Here is a 22,795-nt window from a genome sequence, read left to right as displayed (position 1 = left end):
GAAGAGAAAAAGACATTGAAAATTACAGAGCTGAAACGAGGTAGAAAGTCCTTTATGAAGAAAGAATCTGTTCATGAAGATAGTCTTTTCTCTTCTACTGAATTTGCACTCTGGTTAGGTCCTGTTCTCCATGGTTAGGTATCTAAAAGATCTAGAGGGCATATACTAATTACTCTTGAATAGGGAACTAGATCTAGCAGTGTAGAAAGCCTTCCTTTGTGTCTCTCTTTATAAATAAGTCTTTGGCCAAAACAAACAACCAAATAAAAAGTGAGCAAGTGACTTGACTAGACATTTTTCCAAAGAAGATATACAAGTGGATCATAAACATATGAAAAGATATTCAACATCACTTATTAGGAAAATGCAAATCAAAACCATATTCTTTAGGATGGCTGTCATAAAAATAAACAAATTAAATACCCTGGAAGATAACAAATATTGCCTAGCATATGTAACAATTGGAACCCTTGTGCATTGCTGATGGGATGGTAAAATAGTGCGGTCATTATGGAAAACTGTGGTGGTTCCTTAAAAAATTAAACATACATTTGCTATATGATCCAGCAATTTCACTTCTAGAAATATACAGAAAAGAATTGATATCAGGGACTCAAATAGATATTTGTACAGCAGATTTTATTTTCAACGTTATTCACAATAGCTAAAAGATGGAAACAACCTAAGTGTTCACTGATGGATGAATGGCTAAGGGAAATGTGGTATATACCACATTTACAACCTGGAAAAGGAATAAAGTTGTGATATGTGCTACAACATGGGTGAATTTTGAAAACATGCTAAGTGAAAGAAGCCAGACCCAAAAGGACCCATATTGTATGATTCCATTTATATGCGGCACTTACAATACTCAAATTCATAGAGACAGAAAATAGAATGGTGCTTACCAGGCCTGGGAGGAGGAGGAAGTGGGAAGTTGTCAAATGGGTAAAGTTTTAGTTTGGGATGATGAAAAGTTCTGGAGATGGATAGTGGTGATGGTTACAGAATAGTGTGAATATACTTAATGCCATTTAATTGTACAATTGAAAATAGTTAAAATATCAAGTGTTACGTCTTTTATAACTGGGCTGTTTCTTATCTAGGGCTAATTTGCATTTTGGTGTTTGCAGACTTGACAGAAAGAGCTGTCACTCCTGACTGGTTTCAGGGCTGCAGTCCCCTAAATTGGCACTTTCTTTTCCTGTCATATGTATATAATTTTACACAAATGATTTCATCTACTTTGTAGAGAAGGTTGAAATTCTGTGATCGGTAGGAAGAAAAACTACCTTATGTACTTTCATCTTAATTTTCTTTGATTATTGTTCCTACATAATTTTTGCTTCTATCACAGAAGGGGAATTTCTTCTTTTCCCCTCAACTTCCACCTGATCTTTGAACATGTCCCTTCTCATACTTTTTATGACTTTACTCCTATAATTACATTTTTGTTCCCCAATTCTAGAATCTTTAAAATCTGTTTTTAAGTGTTCATTTTGTCTCAGCCTTCCAACTCAGGCCTTGTCTATATAATGAAACTGATTTTAGGTTATCAGTCATTGCTTGGAAAGATCAGAAATCTTTTCTCTGAACTTATCTCCCTCATATCTCTGTTTCTTGAAGCTTTCTATTTCTCATTTTTCTGTTGCTTCTGTTTTTCTATCTTAGGTGCTCTTCTTCCCAATTCATAATTGACAAGACATTACGTTTTCTCTTTCTCCTTTTTTTTTTTTTTTTAATGTGGTTATTTCTTTGTTGAGTTTATCCACGGCTTCAACTTTGATTGAAATGACCCACAAATACACACTTTTGGAATCTTTGTACTCAGTCTTATGCAGTATCCACTAAATAACATTTGATTACTTTGGTATCTCCTCAAAGGCAGTGTGTTAAAAATGGAATCTTTACCTTCCATCCACCTTCTAATTAGTGGTGCCACTGTTTTTCCCGTTTGCCTTTGGTGTGTGTCTTCCTTCTGCTTTGTTTCCTATATTAGTTACTCTGTTACTCAGGTCCTTTAAGGCCACAAAGAAGAGAGGTACACAGATTACCTTCAGTAATAGAATTTTATTGTGGGGTGCTCAGGAAATGTGCATGGGGTGGCATGGGAAATGCCTAGTCAGCTGCTAGTGTCCTCTGAGCTTCAGTGTCTCTTATATAGGCCTACCTCAGAGATATTGCAGGTTCCGTTCCAGACCACCGCAATAGAGTGGGTATTGCAATGCAGCGATTTGTATCCTTTTTGCTGGTGAAGGATCTTGCCTTCACCTTGTAAAACTACACCTTGAAGTGCATCTAGTAGATTGCTTGTCTCCATTTTGTTTAGTTCTATTCCTGGAGTTTTGCTCCCCCCCCCCCCGCCCCCCCCCCCGATTTGGGACATGTTTCTTTGTCTTCTCATTTTGGCAGCCCAGCCCTCCATGTGTTTGTTTCTATGTGTTATGAAGAACTACTACGTCTCCTGCGCTTGGTAGAGTGGCCTTTTGAAGTAGGTGTCCAGTAGGGTCCAGTGGCACAGCTTCCTAATCACCTGAGCTGGGCACTCCAGGTGTGGCCCTGCTCCCTCCCCCAAAAACCCTGTGTGGGCTGTTGCTCTACTACCATGGAGAAACAGCTGTGCAGGGGCCGACCCCACAGAGCAGGATGTACTTCAGAGGGGCTCTGGTGCCTTCTGAGTCCGCCCCTTGAGTGTGTCCCTGGTGGGGAGGAGATTGGGTGTGCTTTGATATGGTCTGAAACTCTCTACTTTGTGCCCTTTGCATGAGCTACAAAGCAATCTGCAGGTGGCTGTTACTTGTACTGGGCTTGGAGGTGCCCAGGAGAGACCAAGCTATGAACCAAGGCTGGCTGCCACGAGTGCTGGGCCTGGGGCCACGTAGTGAGAGGTATGGGGGATGCCAAGGCCAGAAATAATGACATAATGTGGGGTTAATAGCATATATAGAAGTAAAACACAGGACAAAACAGCACAAAGGAATTGTGAGACCTCTAAATTTATTCCCCTCAAACCCCCACCCCCAAGATTTTTTTGGCTCTTGAGATTCCACATCAATTTCAGGATTTTCCCCCCTATTCTGCAAAAAATGAAAATAAATGCCATTGGGATGTTGATAGAGATTGCATTGAATCTGTATGTTGCTTTGATAGTATGGACATTTAAATAACATTAAGTCTTCCAACCAATCCATAAGCATAAGACAGTGGTCTGCAAACTCATTAGTCAACAGAGCCAAATATCAACAGTACAACGATTGAAATTTCTTTTGAGAGCCAAATTTTTTAAACTTAAACTTCTGACGCCACTTCTTCAAAATAGACTCGCCCAGGCCGTGGTATTTTGTGGAAGAGCCACACTCAAGGGGCCAAAGAGCCGCATGTGGCTCGCGAGCCGCAGTTTGCTGACCACGGGCATAGGATATCTTTCCACTTATTTTTATCTTCTTTGGTTTCTTTTTAAGCAGTGTTTTATAGTTTTAGTGTGTCTTTCATCTCCTTGGTTAAATTTTTATCCCTAAGTACTTTATCCTTTCTTTATACCATAATGAATGGGATTGTTTTTTTAAATTTCATTTTAGTATTGGTCATTGCAAATGTATACAAGTGCAGCTGATTTTTGTATATTGATCTTGTATCCTGCAACTTTGCTGAAATTTATTAGTTACAACAATTTTTTTTTGGGGGGGGGAATCTTTATTGTTTTCTACAGATGAAATCATGTTATCTGTGAACAGAGGTAATTTTATTTTTTCCCCATTTCTTCTTTGTCTTTTATTTGTTACTTGTCTTATTGCTTTATAGTATGTACTATGTTGAATAGTAGTGGGTATCCTTTTCTTGTTTCTGATCTTAGAGGAAAAGCTTTCAGTCTTTTACCATTAAGTATGTTGTGAGCTGTTCATTATATTGAGGTAATTTCCTTCTATTTCTAGTTTGTTGAGTGTTTTTATCATGGAAGGGTGTTGGCCTTTGTCAAATGCTTTTCTGCATCACTTGAGATAACTATGTGGTTTTTGTCCTTTATTTGTTAATGATTGATTTTCATGTGTTGAACCAGTCTTACATTCCAGGTATAAATTTCATTTCACAGTGTATAATCCTTTTAATGTGCTGTTGAATTTTGTTTGATAGTATTATACTGAGGATTTTTTACATCAATATTTATTAGGAATTTTGGTCTATATTTTTCATGTTGTGGTTTTGATAGCAAAGTAATGCTGAGTTTAGAGATGTTTCCTCCTCTTCAATTCTTTGGGAGAGTTTGAGGGATATTGTTGTTAATTCTTCCTTTAAATGTTGAGTAGAATTCTCCATTAATGCCATTTAATATTAGGCTTTTCTTTGTTGAGAGATTTTTGATTACTCCTTAAATTTCTTCACTGGTTATGGGTCTGTTCAGATTTTTTATTTCTTCATTATTCAGTCTTGGCAGTCTATATGTTTCTAAGAATTTATCCATTTCTTCTAGGTTACCTGATTTGTTTATGCATAATTGTTCATAGTACTCTCTTATAATCATTCTTATTTCTGTGACATCAGTTTTATTATCTCCTCTTTCATTTGTAATTTTAGTTAGTTGACTATTCTTTTTTTCTTAGTCTAGCTAAGGATTTGTCAATTTGTTTGGTCTTCTAAGAAAGCCAACTCGTTGTTTTCTGTTTTAGTCTGTTTGGGCTGCTATAACAAAATACCGCAGATTGGGTGTAAACAATAGAAATGTATTTCTCACAGTTCTGGAATCTCGGACGTCCAAGATTAAGGTGTCAGGATGGTCACATTCAGATGAAAGCCCTCTTCCTGGTTCGTAGCTGACAATTCTAAGTGTCTCTCTGGAGTCAGTTTTATGAGGGCTCTACCCATGACTTAAGCACCCCCCACACCCCTACTACCATAATCTTTGGGTGTTTGGATTTCAACAGTTACGTTTTGGGAGGATACAGATATTCATACCATAGCAGGTTTGTTGATTTTTTTCTATTGTTTTTCTAGTCTACTTTATGTATTTGTGCCTAATCTTTATTATTTCTTTCCTCTGTTAACTTTGGGTTTAGTTTGTTTTTCTAGTCTCTTGAGGTGTGACGTTTAAATGTAAGGGTTTACTGCTCTAAACTTGCCTCTTAGTACTGCTTTTGCTACATGCCATATGTTTTGGTATATTGTGTTTTCATTATCATTTGTGTCCAGGTATTTTCTTAATTGCCTTGTGATTTCTTTTTGACCTCTGGTTGTTTAAGAGCATGTTATTTAATTTCCACATATTTGTGTGTGTTTTCTTTCTGCTGTTGATTCCTAGTTATATTCCATTATGATTGGAGAAGATATTTTGTATGATTTCAATCTTCTGAAAATTATAAGACTTTTGTGGGGGCCTATCATGCAGTATCTTCTGGAGAATATTCCACATGCACATGAGAAGAGTGTATATTCTGCTGTTGTTGAGTGGAAGAAAAGGTTTTTTTTCTTTATTTATCTACTAGAGGCCTGGTGCATGACATTCGTGTACTGGGGGGTGGGTCCCTCAGCCCGGCCTGCTCCCTCTCGCAGTCCAGGAGCCCTCTCGCAGTCTGGGACCCCTCGCTCCTTCCTGTCTGCCTGCTCGCTGCTCCTTAGCATTGCCTCGGAGGCTGTAGAGGCTCCCGCTCCCACCGCTGTACTTGCCAGCCGTGAGCCCGGCTTCTGGCTGAGCAGTGCTCCCTCTGTGGGAGCGCACTGACCACCAGAGGGCAGCTCCTGTGTTGAGTCTCTGCCCCCTAATGGTCAGTGCGCGTCATAGTGACTGGTCGATTTGCATTTTATCCTTTTATTGTATAGGATGTTTTTTTCCTGTGACTACTTAGTAGTCTCTTTCTTACTGGTGTTCAACAGTTTGATTGTAATTTATCTTTGTGTGTGTGTGTGTGTGTGTGTGTGTGTAAGTGTGTATTTTTAGGTTTGTTGTGTTTCCTGTGTCTGTAGGAAAATGTTTGGCCATTATCTCCCTCCTTCTCTCTTCACACTTATCTGCCTATCTGACTGTCTGTCTATTTATCTATCCATATATCTATTGTTCTTTCTATCTATCTATCTATCACTATATCCTTCATTTTCATGTGGGGCTCAGGCTTTTTTTTAAACCTTTTTTTCCAAGTTATTCATCTTTTTTTGCTGCATTGTCTAATTTTCTCAAATCCTATGCAGTGAAAATTCCATTTAAGATACTTTATTTTATCATCTCTAAAATTTTGATTTACTTTTTTCTCTTTCTTCCATTTTTTATATATCTGTGAGTACATGGTATATATTCATAATTGCTTTTTATAAGAAACAGTCGACCCTTAAACAACACAGGTTTGAATTGTGTAAGTCCACTTATATGCAAATTTTTTTCATTCTGTGTATAAGTGCACTCGTGCATTTCAAACCCTTATTGTTCAAGGGTCAATATATCTTTAATAAGAAGTTGGGAATCTGCATATGTGGAGGTCTGACTTGTTATTTGCAGATTTTCAACTGTGTGGTGTTTGGTGATCCTAAACCTCACATTATTCAAGGGTGAACTATTTTTCTGTTAATTCCACCATTTCTGTGTCTTTTTTAATTAACTAATTTTTCTCCTCTTTATGAGTCACTAGAGGCCTGGTGCACGGAATCCGTGCACGGGTAGGGTCCCTAGGCCTGGCTGGTGATCAGGGCCGATCTGTGAGGCGACTGGTGGGGTGATCGGGGGGCCACCGCTGGCACCACCTTGGCTAGCCTGGTGCCACCTGCTCGCCGACCCCACCCCCTGCCACCACCATCGGTTGCCTCCCTCTGCCGGGTGACCGGCAGGGTGATTGGTGGGGCCCCCGCTTTCACCCACCTTGGCTGGCCTGGGGCCTGCAGGCTGGGGGAAGCTCCTGCACTGAGCGTCTGCCCCCTAGTGGTCAGTGCACATCATAGAGACTGGTTGTTCCACCATTTGGTCGATTTGCAGCTAGGCGTGTCCGGCCTCGCCTCCCCGTTCCCAGGGACCCCCGGGAGCGGCTAGGTGGGTCTGGCCTCACCTCTCCGGGGCGGCGATGTTCCCAAAGCCCCATGGGAGCGGCTAGGTGGGTCAGGCCTCACCTCCGCCTCCCCAGGGCGGCAATGTTCCCAAAGCCCCATGGGAGCGGCTAGGCGGGTCTGGCCTCGCCTCCCCAGGGCGGAGATCTTCCCAGGGACCCCCAGGAGCAGCTAGGCGGGTCCGGCCTTGCCTCCCCGGGGCGGCAATGTTCTCAGGGACCCCCGGGAGTGGCTAGGCTGGTCTGGCCTTGTCTCCCCGGGGCGGCGATGTTCCCAGGGACCCCTGGGGAGGCTAGGCAGGCCAATACCCCTCCTGGGGACTGCGATGAACCTGGACCCCTCCTGTGCTGTCTGGCGCTGCCCATCCCACCGCCTCCCCGGCCAATGGACTGGTACCTTGTGGGCGGTGTCTGGCGCTGCCCGCAGGGCCTCCTCCGCCCCCGATGAACCCGTACCCCCGGAAGCAGGCCATGGTGCTGCCCGCCCTGCCTTCGTATGCAAATTAACCACCATCTTTGGTGGGTTAATTTGCATACTCACTCACTCTGATTGGCTGTGGGCATAGTGAATGTATGGTCAATTTACATATTTGTCTATTATTAGGTAAGATAGGCTCAATGTTTTGAGGCTTGTTTTTAAGCTCCTTTTGGGAGAATCAAGATTAGCCTCTATATTTTGGTAATACTGTCTCCTTTCTAAAATATGACTATTCTGGTATTGCTTCTGAGTGACCCTTGTATTTGTAAGAGTTCTCTCAGCTTTTGTTGGTGGGAAGGATTCTCAGCCTTGTGTGATCTCTGGGAGGAGCTGTTTTAGAGTTCCCTGGTCATTGTTTTCCCTTAGGAAGTTGATTTTGCTGAGCTTTGTAGAGTGTTTTTTGTAACCAGGGCAGATTGGCATTAGTCAAGAAAACTCCTGGGTTGCTGGACCTCTTTCTCTGTATACCTCTCTTCTTGAAGGTATTCAGTAATACAAATTTCCTTTTCCTTGCCACTCCACAACCCCATCTCTTGTTTCTTCAACTCAGCAAAGATGCTGGGCTCCATTTGGATTCCTTTTTCCATGTGCTTCAGTCTGTCCAAACTTCTCGATCCTAAAGCCTTGATGATAATGAGGCTAATCTCTTCCCCTTTTCTCAGGGATCTCAGTTCTGAAATGCCTTATATCTAATGTCTGAAAATAGTTGTTTCCTATATTTGTTGAGTTTTCTGGTTGTTTACAACAGACAGATAATTCTGGATCCGGTAACTTTTTTTTGTGTTCAGAAGTGGAAATTCTGTAATTGGCACTTCTGAATTTTTTGTTTGAATTTTCAAAAGCTTTAAACATGGTCAAGTACTACCTTCTTGTCATACATGACCTCATTTCTTAAATATTGATGTTTTTCTAGGAGCTGTTTTCTTCCTGACCCTGATTTCTTTTTAGACATTTTCTTGATGATTTTATCCCTTCTCATGTCTTCAAGGCCTCATCTATGTTCTGGTGGTACAAAAAATGATATTTTCAACTCAGATCTCTTTTGGGATTCAAATATACTCTTGCTTACTGGAAATCTACATTCGGAAGAGTTGACTTAAACATATAATATTCCCCCTCCAAAATGTTTTCTACCGGTGTTCTTAGCTTAAATGACATTTAACCAAAGGCTTAAGAGATGTCTCAACTCCTCTCTTTCCCTCATCATCCCATATTTAACCCAAACCACTACCTGTTGATTATGCCTCTTTAATATCTTGAATAGTTGATCTTCTATCCATTCTTACTATTAAGATTATATTCTGTGCATCCGTATATGGATTAAGCTTCTACCTAATTTCCCTTTTCTACTGTTGCTCACTGCATGTCCTTCCTCTGCATTACATATAGTAGGTATTGTAGTGATTTTATTAATTACATACACATTATTACATATATATTATGACATGATTATACTTATATATACTTATTTATTAATACATATGCTTTCGTATTTGTGTGTGTATATGTGGGAATTTATCCTATAGAATACTAATACATATGTGAGTTGATTTATGCATAAGCTTATTTATCACAGTGTTGTTTATAATAGCAAAAAGGAACCTGGGTGTTCATAAATAAGGAATTGGCGAGTAAGAGATGCTATATCTTTGCAATAAAGTAGGATGTAGATGTAGGGAAAAAAGAATGAGGATGCTTTCTACGTACTTTTTAGAGATCTTTAACGTGAGTTACTTGTTGTTAAGTGAAAACAGCAAGATGCACAACAGTATGTATAAAAAAGAACTTGTGTAAAAACGCTGTGTTGAAAATGGGGAGAAATAAAAACATATATTCATTTTGTATAAAAGTTTTACAAGAAGCTAAGTAAAAGTGAGTTGGAAGGAGACTACTTACTGTATACATTTTTATATTTGAGTTTTGAACCATTTGAATGTATTGCCTCTTTAAAATAAAATTTAAAATTTTATTAAAGGTCTTAAATATTTTCTTCTTGTCTTTTTGTCACCAGTAAGCTGAAAAAGCTGAGTGAAGACAGTTTGACTAAGCAGCCTGAAGAAGTTTTTGATGTATTAGAGAAACTTGGGGAAGGGTAAGTATAAAATATATGAAAATACCATTTACTTTTGTATATGTGTGTGTGTTTGCATAGCCTCTTGACCTCACAGTTTCATTTATAAACAATTATAAAGATGCTATATAATGTAAATTTTTCTATTTGCTTGAGTAGAATAGTAATAGTATGGAAGGAACATACCTCAACATAATAAAGGCCATATATGACAAGCCCACAGTTAACATGATATCAGTGAAAAGCTGAAAGATTTCTTCTGAGATCAGGAATAAGACATGTATGGCCACTCTGGCTACTTTCATTCAACATAGTACTGGAAGTCCTAGCCAGAGCAGTTAGTCAAGAAAAAATAAATAGAGAGCATCCAGATCAGAAAGGAAGAAGTAAAATTGTCTCTGTTCACAGATGGCATAATACTAAATAGAGATTCCACACAAAAAAAACTGTTAGAATTAATAAATGAATTTAGTAAAGTTGCAGAATATAAATTAATATACAAAAAAGTTGCATTTTTATAACTATCAGAAAGAGAAATTAAGAAAACAATACAATTTACAATTGCATCAAAAAGAATAAAATACCTAGAAATTAATTTAATCAAGATGGTGAAAAAATCTGCACACTGGAAACATAGATGAAAAAAATTTAAGAAGACACAAATAAATGGAAAAATATTCTGTGCTCATTGATTGAGAGAATTAATATGTTAAAATATCCATTCTACGCAAAGCAATCTACAGATTCAGTACAATCTATCAATATTCCAATAGCATTTTCACAGAAATAGAACAAAGAATTCTAAAATTTATATGGAACTATAAAAGATGACTAAAAGTCAAAGCAATCTTGGGAAAAAAGAACAGAGTAGGAGGCATCATGTGCTTTGATTTCAGATTATATTATAAAGCTATAGTAATCAAAACAGTATGTCATTGGTATAAGAACAGACACATAGAATAGAAAGCCCAGAAATAAGCCCATGTATGTATAGTCAGTTTATGACAGCGGAGCCAAGAATATACAACCAGGAAAGGATAGTCTCTTTAATAAATGATGTTTAGAAAACCAGACAGCTACATGGAAAAGACTGATACTGGACCCCTATTTTGTACCATACACAAAAATTAACTTAAAACGGATTAAAGACTTGAATGTAAGATCTGAAACCATAAAACTCCCAGAAGAAAAGAGGAGGTAAATAAGCTTCTTGACATCTGTCTTGGCAATGAACTTTTGGATTTGCTAGCAAAATACAAAGATAACAAGAGGAAAAATAAACAATATTCTAAGCAGCTCTGCATAGCAAAGGAAACCATCAATAAAATGAAAAGTCAACTTGTGGAATGGGAGAAAATATTTGTAAGTCATATATCTGAGAAGGGGTTAATATCCAAAGGACATAAAGATCTCATGCAACTCAATAGGAAAAACCAAACATTCCAGTTAAAAAATGGGCAGAGAATCTGAATAGACACTTCTCCAAAGAGGACATATGGAAGGCCAATAGATATATGGAAAGATGCTCAACATCACTAATTGTTAGAAAAATGCAAATGAAAACCATAATGAGGTATCACCTCACATATGTCAGAATGGCTACCATCAATAAATGCATAAATGACAAGTGTTGGCCAGGATGTGGAGAAAAGGGAACCCTTGTGCACTGTTGGTGGAATGCAGATTGGTGCAGCCACTATTGAAAACAGAATGGAGTTTCCTCAAAAGATTAAAAATGGGCCTACCTTACTACCCATTGATTACACTACCGGGGATTTATATGAGGAAACCCAAAACACTAATTCAAAAGAATACATACACCCCTATGATCATTGCATTGTTATTTACAGTAGCCAAGATTTGGAAGCAGCCCAAGTGCCCATTAGTAGATGAGTGGATAAAAAAGCTGTGGTCCATTTATACAATGGAATACTACTACTTGGCCATAATAAAAAGGAAATCTTGCCTTTTGCTACAGCCTGGAGGGATCTGGAAATTATGCTAAGTGAAATAAACCAGTCAGAGAAAGACAAATATCATATGATTTTACTTATACGTGGAATTTAATGAACAAAATAAACTGATGAACAAAATAAACAGAAACAGACTCATAGATAAAGAGAATAGACTGACAGCTGTGAGTATGTGGTCTTCCTCTTGAGGAGATGATAGTGAAAGGAGCATTTGAGGATGCTTTGGATCTATGATTTAGGAGGGAATATGTTCCCTGCTTCTCTAACTTTGGTATCGTGTAGTCCCCAACTGAGGGGTTCAGTTGTCCTTAAGCAGTCTGAACAGGCATAGAACTTTATTATTTTGGGGATAATTTTGCTTTAGATGAGATTAGCCTTTGTTCCTAACTTGAGACTTTGGCGGTTTTTATTCTATATTTCATTCTTTTTCTTTTTAAAAATAGTTTACTGATTTTTAGAGAGAGAGGAGGGAGAGGAATAGAGATAAACATCGATGTGAAAGTGCAATATTGACTGGCTGTTTTCTGCACTCCTTCTACCTTAAAAATAGAACCCGCAACCCTGGCATGTGCCCTTGCCTGGGAATCAAACCAGCAACCTTTTGGTACAAGGGACAACACCCAACCAACTGAGCCACACTGGCCAGGGCTATATTTCATTTTTTTTGGTTTTGTTTTGTTAATTTTCACCTGAGGATATTTTTTCCATTGCTTTTCTGAGAGAGTGGGAGGAAGGGAAGGAGAGTGAGAGAGAGAGTGAGAGAGAGAGAAACATTGATGTAAGACACATCGACTGGTTGCCTCCCGCATGTACCCCGATGAGGGGTGGGGAGCAAACCCGCAACCCACTTATGTGCCCTTGGCTGGGAATCAAACCCACGACCAAGTGCCCATTAGTAGTGGGTGCATTGGCCCACACTCTAACCACTTAGCAACACAGTCCAGGGCTATTTATTATTTTAATTTCCATTTTTATCTTCCTAATGTTGCATTTGTTTGAGTTGATAAGCTGTAAGTCTATTTCATTAATAAGAAAAACAATAAATCTTTATATATTAACGATGATTTTAAGAGATTTTTAAGTCAATAATTGAAGCATTAAAGCTAAAGTGTAATTAACTTATTTGTTTGATTTGTCATAATTAAATCGTGCTTTAAATTAAGAAAGACTACGTTCACAAACTGTAGACTTTTTCTCTAATAGTTATGATGTTTGAAAGGAAAAAAAATAAATGTCTTGGTTTCTTTTAGGTCTTATGGAAGTGTATTTAAAGCAATACATAAGGAATCTGGTCAAGTTGTGGCAATTAAACAAGTACCTGTTGAGTCAGATCTTCAGGAAATAATCAAAGAAATTTCCATAATGCAGCAATGTGACAGGTATGAAGAGCTTTAATTTTTTTGTTTTCCTTCATTTTGATGAGTTTGTTAATAATGTATAATAAAACTAGAGGCCTGGTGCACGACAATCGTGCACTTGGGGGTGTGTGTCCCTCAGCCCGGCCTGTGCCCTCATGCAGTCCAGGAGCCCTTGGGAAATGTCCGACTGATGGCTTAGGCCCGCTCCCCACGGGGAATGAGCCTAAGCTATCAGTCAGACATCCTTAGCGCTGCCATGAAGGTGGAAGAGGCTCCCGCCACCGCCACTGCACTCACCAGCCATGAGCCTGGCTTCTGGCTGAGTGGCGCTCCCCTTGTGGGAGCACACTGACCACCAGGGGGCAGCTCCTGCGTTGAGCGTCTGCTCCCTGGTGGTCAGTGCGCGTCATAGCAACTGGTCATTCTGTTGTTCGGTTGATTTGCATATTAGCCTTTTATTATATAGGATGTGTTATTTAGTCTCTGTTTAGTTTTCTGACTTCCCATTGGAAGTGAGACTAAAATCCTTGTCTTTAGGACTTACATCTCTTAAGCAGAAATGATGATATAAAGCAACAGGTGGTGGCAGAAAATACTCAGTTTTCCCATTTTCAGGGCGAATTTATGGGTGAAAATTATTTTTTTTATGTTAAGGGAGGTCATTTAATAGTCTTTTATATTACTCTTTTAAAAACAGTCTTATGTAACTCTAATTCATTAAACGAACATTTGCTGAGCATCCGTAATGGGCCAGGTACTGTTCCAGGATTTAGGAATACCAAGAGAACTAAGACACTGTTTTTCTTTTTGAGGAGCTGGCTGGTAATCTAGTTGAGAAGACACATAGTTAAAATAATTAGCTATAATAAAGCTGAGTCACTATACCGACTGGTGTGGGAGGTGATGTGAGAACAAGGAGGCAGGGCACTTATCTCAGCCAGGAGTCAGAAGTCTGGAATGCTGAGGAAGAGTTCAACTGGTGAAGAAATGGAGGGATGCGAGAGAGTATAGAGGATTACAGGTAGGTGCTCACTGGTATATGCTATTCTGACAAGGTTTAAATGACTGGAATGAAAAGTGTGAGACTGAGATTTGTGTGACCTGAGTTTGTAAGTAAATGAGCTGATCATGAAGGGGCTTAGTATGCCTATTAAATAACCTGAGGATGCAGAGTGTATAAATGATGACTGTATTTAAGCCTATAGTTACTTAATCAAAGTAATAAAATTTATTATTTTCCCTTTACAAAAGGTCTAGAGGTAGGGCTGGTATAGCAGCAACAGTGCATTAACTGTCTTAGGCTTCTTTTCTTATGTTGTGCCATTCTCAGCATGTGGCCTTTGCTTTCATGTTTATTGTCTCATGGTTGTAAGAGGGCTGCTCCAGCTTCAGCCTTATGTCTGTATACCAAGCAGGAGGGAGAAGGGAAGAAGCAGGAAAGGGCTTTCCCAGAACCCCCTCGCTAATGTTTTATTTATTAGAATTGGCACACAGTGACTTAGAACCAGTGACATAGGGGAGTCTAGACACATTGTCACCCCTGGTCAAAACAGGGCGCTTATTAGTAAGAGATCTATGGAAAACTTTCTCTTCCAACAGTATATAAGATCCTTATAAGTTCTTTGGCTCATGAAGTGACTGAATAATGTTAGAGGAACGTTGTTCTTGGGTGTGTTTAATTTTGCTTTTCTTTATTGTGTGTTATATATTTAGATTATGTTACATATTTTCCATTAAGGCTGTGTATCAGGAAATTCAAGTGGTTATAGAAAAATAATATATTCCCCAGTCCTCAGTCCCCAGATCAAAATCTATAATTACAAAATTTCCCCAGAATTTCTATTTGGTCCTGGATAAGAATGTGGTTCCCACAATTTGATGTAGAAAAGGAAAGATTGAACATAGCCTAATGCCAGGTCCATTAGGGGCTTATTACTTGGGTATTTTGTTATTTTTTTGAGGGGGCACCTAAATATACATGATTAATTTCTAATACATCAAGTTTATCCTGACAAATTTTCAAAATACAGTAATAAAGTACATATTTGATAGATAATACAACATCTTTAGTAACTGTGTACTTCTGTTTAAATGTGGAATGTATAGAAAATCTGTTGTGAATGAAGTATGCAATTTATCAACTTGAAGAAAAACAGAAAACAAAAAAATAAAACCAAAAGTTCTTGAGGTATTTTCTTTTTAAACTTTCATGTCTTTGACGAGAAGCTGGAGAAAGCACGCTAACTTGAGACCCACAGATGACTTCTGAGAAAGACTTGATGGCTTAGAAGCAGGAGGAGGAGTTGGAGATTTCAGAAAGTTGTGGAGTAAAATAGTTACCCGAGGAACTAAGTCCTGAGTTTGAGGGACGTATGATGGTTGGAGATCAACGTTTTACTCCCTTTCCCAGTACTGAAGACTGAATTGACACGGTCTCAGGCTGTTCTTCCTTTCCCTGGAGAGAGCTGACTCAAGCTGGCTGAGTCACTGGAGCTGTGCAACATCTTGATTGGATACTTGGCTTCATTCTGGACCAATTCCTGGAACTGATTGACTATCCTCTCAGCATCAGTCTTTGATCCAATAATGAACCAATTTGAATGATCATCTGTGGAAGAGTAGGATGGAGATATCTTGCAGTTCACCTTCTTTATCTTCTTTACATGGCTGAATTTTACCATAGTAAAGTGGATCACCAGGTGACTGCAAAATGGTCAGCTTTGTTTTCTGATACTGATTGCCAGATTCACATTTAAATACATAATCACCTTTTACATCATGGTCTGTCCAGACTGTTGGTTGTGAGTCATCAAATTTGATTTCCACTTTCGCATGTATGGCCAAATTACAGGGACTCCATTTTCACATATCTACACAATTTCCTGCTTTAGAAATTTTAAGGTCATAATGCTGATCTGCTTTTCTTGCTTTTTTTCTCTAAGAAATCAGGTTATTTTAGTTGAGGAGGAGGTGGACAATGAGACAGGTCTTGATGTCGTTTCAGAGAGGACCTGGAATACCTTTGAAACACTGTTTCATAGGGCAGGTCTTCATCTTTTGCTTGTTATAGAGCAGTCTATTTGCAGTGCACGTTATGGCTATACAGGGACCAAGACACAGTGGTTCAGCTATAGTGGGGTTCAGTGGCCTCTCAAGCAAAAGTTTGTCTTCCTGGGTCCACTTATGGTTATCACTTGTTATTAAATGTACACCACAGATTAAAGTAAGCACTGTTGAATGTCAGAGGATGTGCCTATTTTGGTAACCTAGAGATTTCACATTACTGGACTGCCTGTAGTCACGTATTTCTGCTGTGACGCATCCACAATGAAGATACTAACATGAGATTTTTCTAGATTGACCAAGATAGGAGATAATTCTTCTGCATCCAAGTATTCTAGCAATTTCCCTTCTTCAAAGGCAGTCAAATAGTCTCAGATTCTGATCCATTTTACCCCCTGAGCCAAAGAATATCCCTAATTTCCTGGGTATAGGTTGACCACTAAACATGATAATGTCTCTTGCATAACAAGCTTCTCTAAAGAGTTCACATTTCTTCTTAATTTCTGTTTAACTTCAGGCTTCTTTTCAGATTCTTATTTTTTATTTATTGACTAGAGGCCTGGTGCATGAATTCGTGCGCAGGTGGGTTCTTGCTGGCCCAGCTGAGGGGAGGGGATGTGGGAGGTTGCCTGGCTGGCACCGCCCCCAATCAGGATGGGGAGGCGGACTGAGGAGTGGGGCTGCAGGCAGTTGGCCAGTTGGCCCCACCCCCTGGTCGAACTCCCAATTGAACTCCCAGTTGAGGGAACAATGTACATATTAGCCTTTTATTATATAGGAGGATATTTTTAGAGAGAGAGGAAGGGGCAGAGAGACAGAGAGAGAAAGAGAAACACTAATTTGTTGTTTCACTTAATTACACATTCATTGGTTGATTCTTGTATGTGCCATGACCAGGGATAGAACCTGCAACCTTGGCATATTGGGATGATGCTCTAACCAACTGAGCTACCTAGTCAGGGCACATTCTTCAATATAAAGTTTTTTAAATACAGATTTTTTTCCCACTAGATAGGTATTTTCTTTTTCTTTTTTTATCGCCACTTCTTACTTAGTTATCACAAATACAGAAAATAAAAAAATATGCTTACTACAATCTCTTGCATGCATTGACTACCATAACCTTCTAAGTGGTCTACCTGTGGTCCATGTTTGCTTTCCTACATTCTAACTTTGAAACAGCAGAGAAATCTTTAAACTTCTTTGATCTTATCTTGCATGACTAATAAAGCCCAATCTCCTTTCCTTGGTTTTGAAGTCCTTCATTGTTCTACTCCAGCTTCCATCTGCAACTCCATTGTGGTCTACCTGACTCTTCACTCACATTATTCTAGGCAAACTGGTTTTTGATTCCTGAAAATGACTTGCTCTTCTCTCCTCAGGGCTTTTACACAGACAGTTCTTGCCTCCTGAGTGCTTTTCATCTGGCTAACTTCTAGTCAACCTTTGAATCTTAGCTTCATTGTTATTCCACTGGGGAGGCCTAAATTAGATCTCTTCTGTTAATTTTTCTGTGATTGTTCATTTGTTCACTTACTGATTTTGTTTGTACACGTAAGAAGGGAGGCTCTGAGGAAGAATGTAGAGTAAGACAGATGATTGGCACCTATCTTCATAAAGTTTCTTTTCTTCTGGGGGAGGCAGATAAAATCAATGACGGAGTAATTACAAGACGTTGTAAGTGCTTTAAAGTAAAAAGGAGTACTGATATGAAAGTTATCAGAGGATGACCAATAGTAGGCCACTATACACATAAAACCTTAAGTATTTCTTTCTTTTCCAAACCTAATTTGTAATCCACAGCCACTCAATGAGGGAGGATATTTTATTGTTATAGCTCACCCATGTCTACTTTTGAAGTTTCATGCCCTAGTTGGTTTGGCTCAGTGGATAGAGCCTCAGTCTGCGGACTGAAGAGTCCTGGGTTCGATTCTGATCAAGGGCACATGCCTGGGTTGCAGGCTCGATCCCCAGTAGGGAGCGTGCAGGAGGCAGCCGATCAATGATTCTCTCTAATCATTGATGTTTCTGTCTCTCTCTCCCTCTCCCTTCCTCTGAAATCAATATATATATATCTCCTACCTAATAAAAGAGTAATATGCAAATTGACTATACCTCCAATACACCCACAAGCCACACCCACAAGCCAATCAGGAGTGAATATGCAAATAAACCCAACCAAGATGGCTTCAGCCAGGAGAGCAGGAAGGAGGCTTGGGTTTCCCCGGCAATGGAGGAAGCCAAGCTTTTCGCCTGCCCTTGCCGGCCCAGGCCTCCACTCAATGCTACAAAGTTTCAATGATAGAAGATAAATAAATCCCAACAAAAATGACAGCAGCCACAGAGCTGGAAAGAGCAGGAGGCTTGAGTTGCCCCCAGAGATGGAGGAAACCAAGCTTTCCACACACCCTGGCCAGCCCAGGCCTCCTCCGCTCAAGGCTACAAAGTTTTCAATTATAGAAGATAAATAAATCCCAGATACCAGGGCCTCCACTTGGGTCGCCGGGGGGGCGTGGCCAGCCTGCAAACCATCACAGGCTCCTCACCTAGGCCACCCCATGCCCCAAGGGAACCCCCACCCTGATCCGGGACACCCTTCAGGGCAAACCAGCTGGCCCCCACCGGTGCAGCAGGCCTCTATTCTCTATCTAATAAAAGAATAATATGCAAATTGGCTGTCACTCCCAACACACAAGATGGCTGCCCCCATGTGGACACAAGATGGCCAGCAGGGAAGGGCAGTTCAGAGGGACCAGGCCTGCAAGGGAGGGCATTTGGGGGCGATCAAGCCTGCAGAGGAGGGAAGTTGGGGGCGACTGGGCCTGCAGGGAAGGGCAGTTGTGGGGGGGACCCAGGCCTGCACAGGAGGGCAGTTAGGGGCAAACTGGCTGGCAGGGGAGTGGTTAGGGGGTGATTAGGCTGGCAGGCAGAAGCGGTTAGGGGCAATCAGGAAGGCAGGCAGGCGAGCAGTTGGGAGCCAGCAGTCCTGGATTGTGAGAGGGATGTCCGACTGCCCGTTTAGGCCCGAGATTGGGCCTAAACGGGCAGTGGGACATCCCTCGAGGGGTCCCAGATTGGAGAGAGTACAGGCTGGGCTGAGGGACACCCCCTGCCCCCCCGTGCACGAATTTCGTGCACCGGGCCTCTAGTGTGTGTGTGTGTGTGTGTGTGTGTGTGTGTGTGTGTGTGTGTGTGTATAAATATAATAAAAATAAAGTTTCTTCATATATTCCAAGTCAGGAGCTACCATGGAATATGGATGTACTTCATTATTTCATATGAACTAGGAATACTTTTGTTTACCTAAGTGTTGAATGCAAAATAAATTCTTAGCCAGTTTATCTCATAACACCTTTTCTTTTCTTATCACAGTTAGTAATTATATTTATTTGTGGGTTTGCTTCTCTAATATCTGTGTATTTCATGTAGATGTGTGCTATATGAGAGTCAGGATTGTATCTGTTTGGTTCACCACTGCAAATTGAACATCTGGTCTAATTTCTGGCTTAAGTAGAATGAATGAATGAATGTTGAGTAAATGATAGAAATTATATTTGGATGTGAGTCTTTAATGTGGCTATTGAATTCTATCTGCTTAAATAATTTTCTAGGTTAAAATTATTGAGACCATGTTTTATGATATTGTGCTACAACGATGTTGAGCTTTGATCCATTTATGATTGTGTATCAGAATGGGCCACAAATTACTTTTTGAAGATAATTTTACCTTGCCCCAAAGGTTTTCTTTTGGCTCACACCTAAAGGGAGAGAGAGTTGCCTTTTCAGGTAGCTGCCCACATTAGAATCACTAATTTTCCTAAGAGCTGCCACTTATACCCATAGAATTGCCAATTACTTATTGTATACTGCAAAATAAAATACATATATATTTTCTGTAATTTGAAAAAAAATTTTTAAATCCTCACCAAGGATATTTTCCCATTGATTTTTAGAGAGAGTGTAAGAGAGAGGGAAAGACAGAGAGAAATATCAATGTTAGAGAAACACATCGATTGGTTGCCTTCTGCATGAACTCTAACCAGGGCCCTGTCCAGGGAGGAGCCTACAACCGAGGTACATGCCCTTGACTGGAATCGAACCTGGGACCCTTCTGTCCACAGGCCGATGCTCTATCCACTGAGCCAAACTGGCTAGGGCCATATAAATTTTCTATGTGCTTTTCAGTGAATATAATCTTGAACTCACTGGTACTTAATACCTTTCAAAATTTTGAATGAGAAAATGAACATTTAAAGAGTTTTTTGAAGGATGTGCAATATGTGTTGTGAAGTTTGTGGGTCTATGTCAAAGGCACCTATAGAGCTTTTAAAAGACCTACTGAATTAGAACATGTAGGGTCTGGGTCAGGGTGGTTCTGATGCATAGCCAGGTATAAGAGCAGTACTCCCTGTAAAGGTTTCCACACAGCCACTCACACTCCATAGAAAAGTATGTAAGGAAGCTTTTTAGTGTTTCTCATAAGTTGAAGTTCTGGGTCTGTGTATTAGTTTCGTTTGTTTATAAACAAGTACTTTTCTTAAATGGTTCAGTGAATACTTATGAACTCCTAATATGTACCTTCTAGTCCCAAGATCTAGCAAAGTTGAGTATGAAAAATTTACAAATTTAAGATGTGGGATGGGGACTAATGAGAGATGTAGGTAGAGAGGTAGACTTTGAAAGGTTTTTATGTGATACGAAGCAGTTAAGACTTTTTCCTTTTGGAGCTTTTTCTTTCTTGGGAGAGAATATGATCAGCTTATTTTACTTTTGATTTAAAGGGAGGTTACTTTGTCAACTCTGTGGGGGCAGAAAACTATGACAAGGAGATCTGTTGGGAAGAAATTCTGTGCAAGAGGTAAAGAGGAGCAGTGGGGATGAAGCGGAATTAAATTTTAGCCCTGCAGCTACCGGTATTAGTCTAAGCCTTTTAAGCGCTAACCAATCTGCTCTACCCTTGACTTCAGGACAGCTGAAGTTATAAAGACTCTGCTGAGAAGTCGTCCCAGACTTCTTTTGGTGGTCTCTTTATGTAGTCTTTTCTACTACTTTCCATTTTTATTGTTGTTTTGGCTTATTTAATTCCTGTGTCTTATTTATCTTACACTGATGACACTTTTCATGATAGCTGCTACTACAAAGAAATATCTATTGAACAAGTTGTCCCCTAAACATACCATTCTTAATTTTTTCCTTTCTATTTATGTGCCTTTGCTCATGGCCTTTCCCTTTTCTGGAATGTTCTTATGTCTCTTTCCTACCCACATTTTGAAGTTTACCCTTTTTTTTCATAAGTCAGCTCCCTTCTTTTCTACAGAGTTTTCTCTGATGGCTCCTGCATGGCCACATCCTCTTTGAGCTCTTAGAGCATTTTAGCTCTGTACTATTTAGTTTATGCCACCTCGTATTTTTCATCTTTTTTATGTGAATATGGTTAGTGTGCCTCTTTGAGTTCTGCAAGGTATTTTACACATCAGTGTATATAGCATACCCTTAATAAATTTAATGGTGGTCATTTTTCTTTTTGTTAAGTCTTCCTAAAACAACTTGGCTATAAACACAGTTTATTCTGCTCTGAAAGACATAAAACCTTAGTTCAGAAATACTTTAAATTGTTAAAAATTTTAATTATCTGAATTTAAAGAAAAAAAAACAAAACAAAACATTTTTTTTTCCTCCAGAATTTTCAAAGGCCACAATGAAAGAGAATTAAAAATTTTTTTCGTCCCATTGAAATATAGTCTTTTAAAGTTGAGTGTTAATATTTTATTTGAAAAGTCCTTTAGAGGATTTGTATTTAAAATGCTTTAGTTAAAGAAAAATATCTTCATTGGTTCCTTATGTTAAATAGTAGTTCTTTACCAAAACAAGCCTTAGTTTCTTGGGAATCACTGAAAACATTTGGGCCTCCTCTGGTTTGTAATCCTCTTAAATTTCATCCATCAATTAAAGACTAATTAAGACAGTTGGTGAGCTCTACATATAGACAGATCAGTGTATAATAGAACTTTAGTAATTAAGTTTACTTATGGGAGCATTATGAAATGTTGAAATACTTTGCTTTGGTATGAAGAAGTCATTTTCTTTGGGAATTAACTAAGTTTAATTGTCTATATATTTTTTTCTAGTCCCTATGTTGTAAAGTACTATGGCAGTTACTTTAAGAACACAGACCTCTGGATTGTTATGGAGTACTGTGGTGCTGGCTCTGTCTCGGACATAATTAGATTACGAAACAAGACAGTAAGTATTTTTAAATTGTTTTGTTAATCTCATTTCTAAAGATTCATATTTAGAATCTGAGTAGGTAATATTTTGTTACAAAGAAAATATTAGTGTGAAAAAAAGAAAAAGTTTTAGAGTGTAAAAGGATCTAGTTTAAGGCATGAGAACCAGCCACATAGCTTTATGGCAAACTTAGGAGTCATATGATTGTGTAATTTATTTATTTGGATTAATGTTTGGTAAGTCACCAGGAACCTACTATGGTGCTCCTCTTTTTCATTTTGTATCATTGTGCATAATCTTTATTAACTTGAGTTCAATCAGTTATGGCTAGAATTTTATTTAAAGTTCATAGTATTCATGGCATTTCTTTACTTCAGTTTTCTATGTTATAATCTATGACTGGTAAGCAGTTGAAGTTTTATATTTCTGAATTTTTAAAAATAATTAAAAAATAATTCTTGTCTTTATTTTTCCAAATAATATTGTCAGGATATTTGAAGGTGATAGAGTTAGACTATAGCGTTGTAATTTTGTGAATTTAGCTTAGTGAAAGATGTTGCTAATAATAACTTTTGATGGTTATATTTTAACCCTAAGTAAAAATT

At 39.0% G+C, this 22,795-nt stretch overlaps 1 protein-coding gene and 1 pseudogene across 4 annotated transcripts in view; one reads left to right on the top strand and one right to left on the bottom strand.

Annotated features, from left to right (window-relative positions):
- STK3 (serine/threonine kinase 3) overlaps positions 1-22,795 on the top strand; it is a 225,472-nt gene that overhangs the window by 9,744 nt on the left and 192,933 nt on the right. For all 3 annotated transcript variants that reach the window (XR_013815003.1, XM_079796718.1, XM_079796717.1), the window contains exons 2-4: positions 9,509-9,589; positions 12,792-12,920; positions 22,091-22,205. Coding sequence is in view for 2 of the 3 variants with exons in the window: in XM_079796718.1 (XP_079652844.1) it covers positions 9,509-9,589; positions 12,792-12,920; positions 22,091-22,205 (325 nt within the window). In the remaining variant the exon portion in view is untranslated. The remainder of the gene's footprint in view (positions 1-9,508; positions 9,590-12,791; positions 12,921-22,090; positions 22,206-22,795) is intronic.
- On the bottom strand, positions 15,099-17,808 carry LOC307113836 (transcription factor SPT20 homolog; annotated as a pseudogene). Its single transcript has 2 exons — positions 17,805-17,808; positions 15,099-16,494 (listed from the first exon to the last, which is right to left on the bottom strand). The product of its transcript is annotated as a transcription factor SPT20 homolog (transcript).

The sequence above is a fragment of the Cnephaeus nilssonii genome (assembly GCF_951640355.1).
Source record: "Cnephaeus nilssonii genome assembly, chromosome: 18".
NCBI classification, from domain to species: Eukaryota; Metazoa; Chordata; class Mammalia; order Chiroptera; family Vespertilionidae; genus Cnephaeus; species Cnephaeus nilssonii.
Note: the sequence above shows the minus strand (reverse complement) of the source record. Positions and strands in the feature narration are given on the sequence as shown.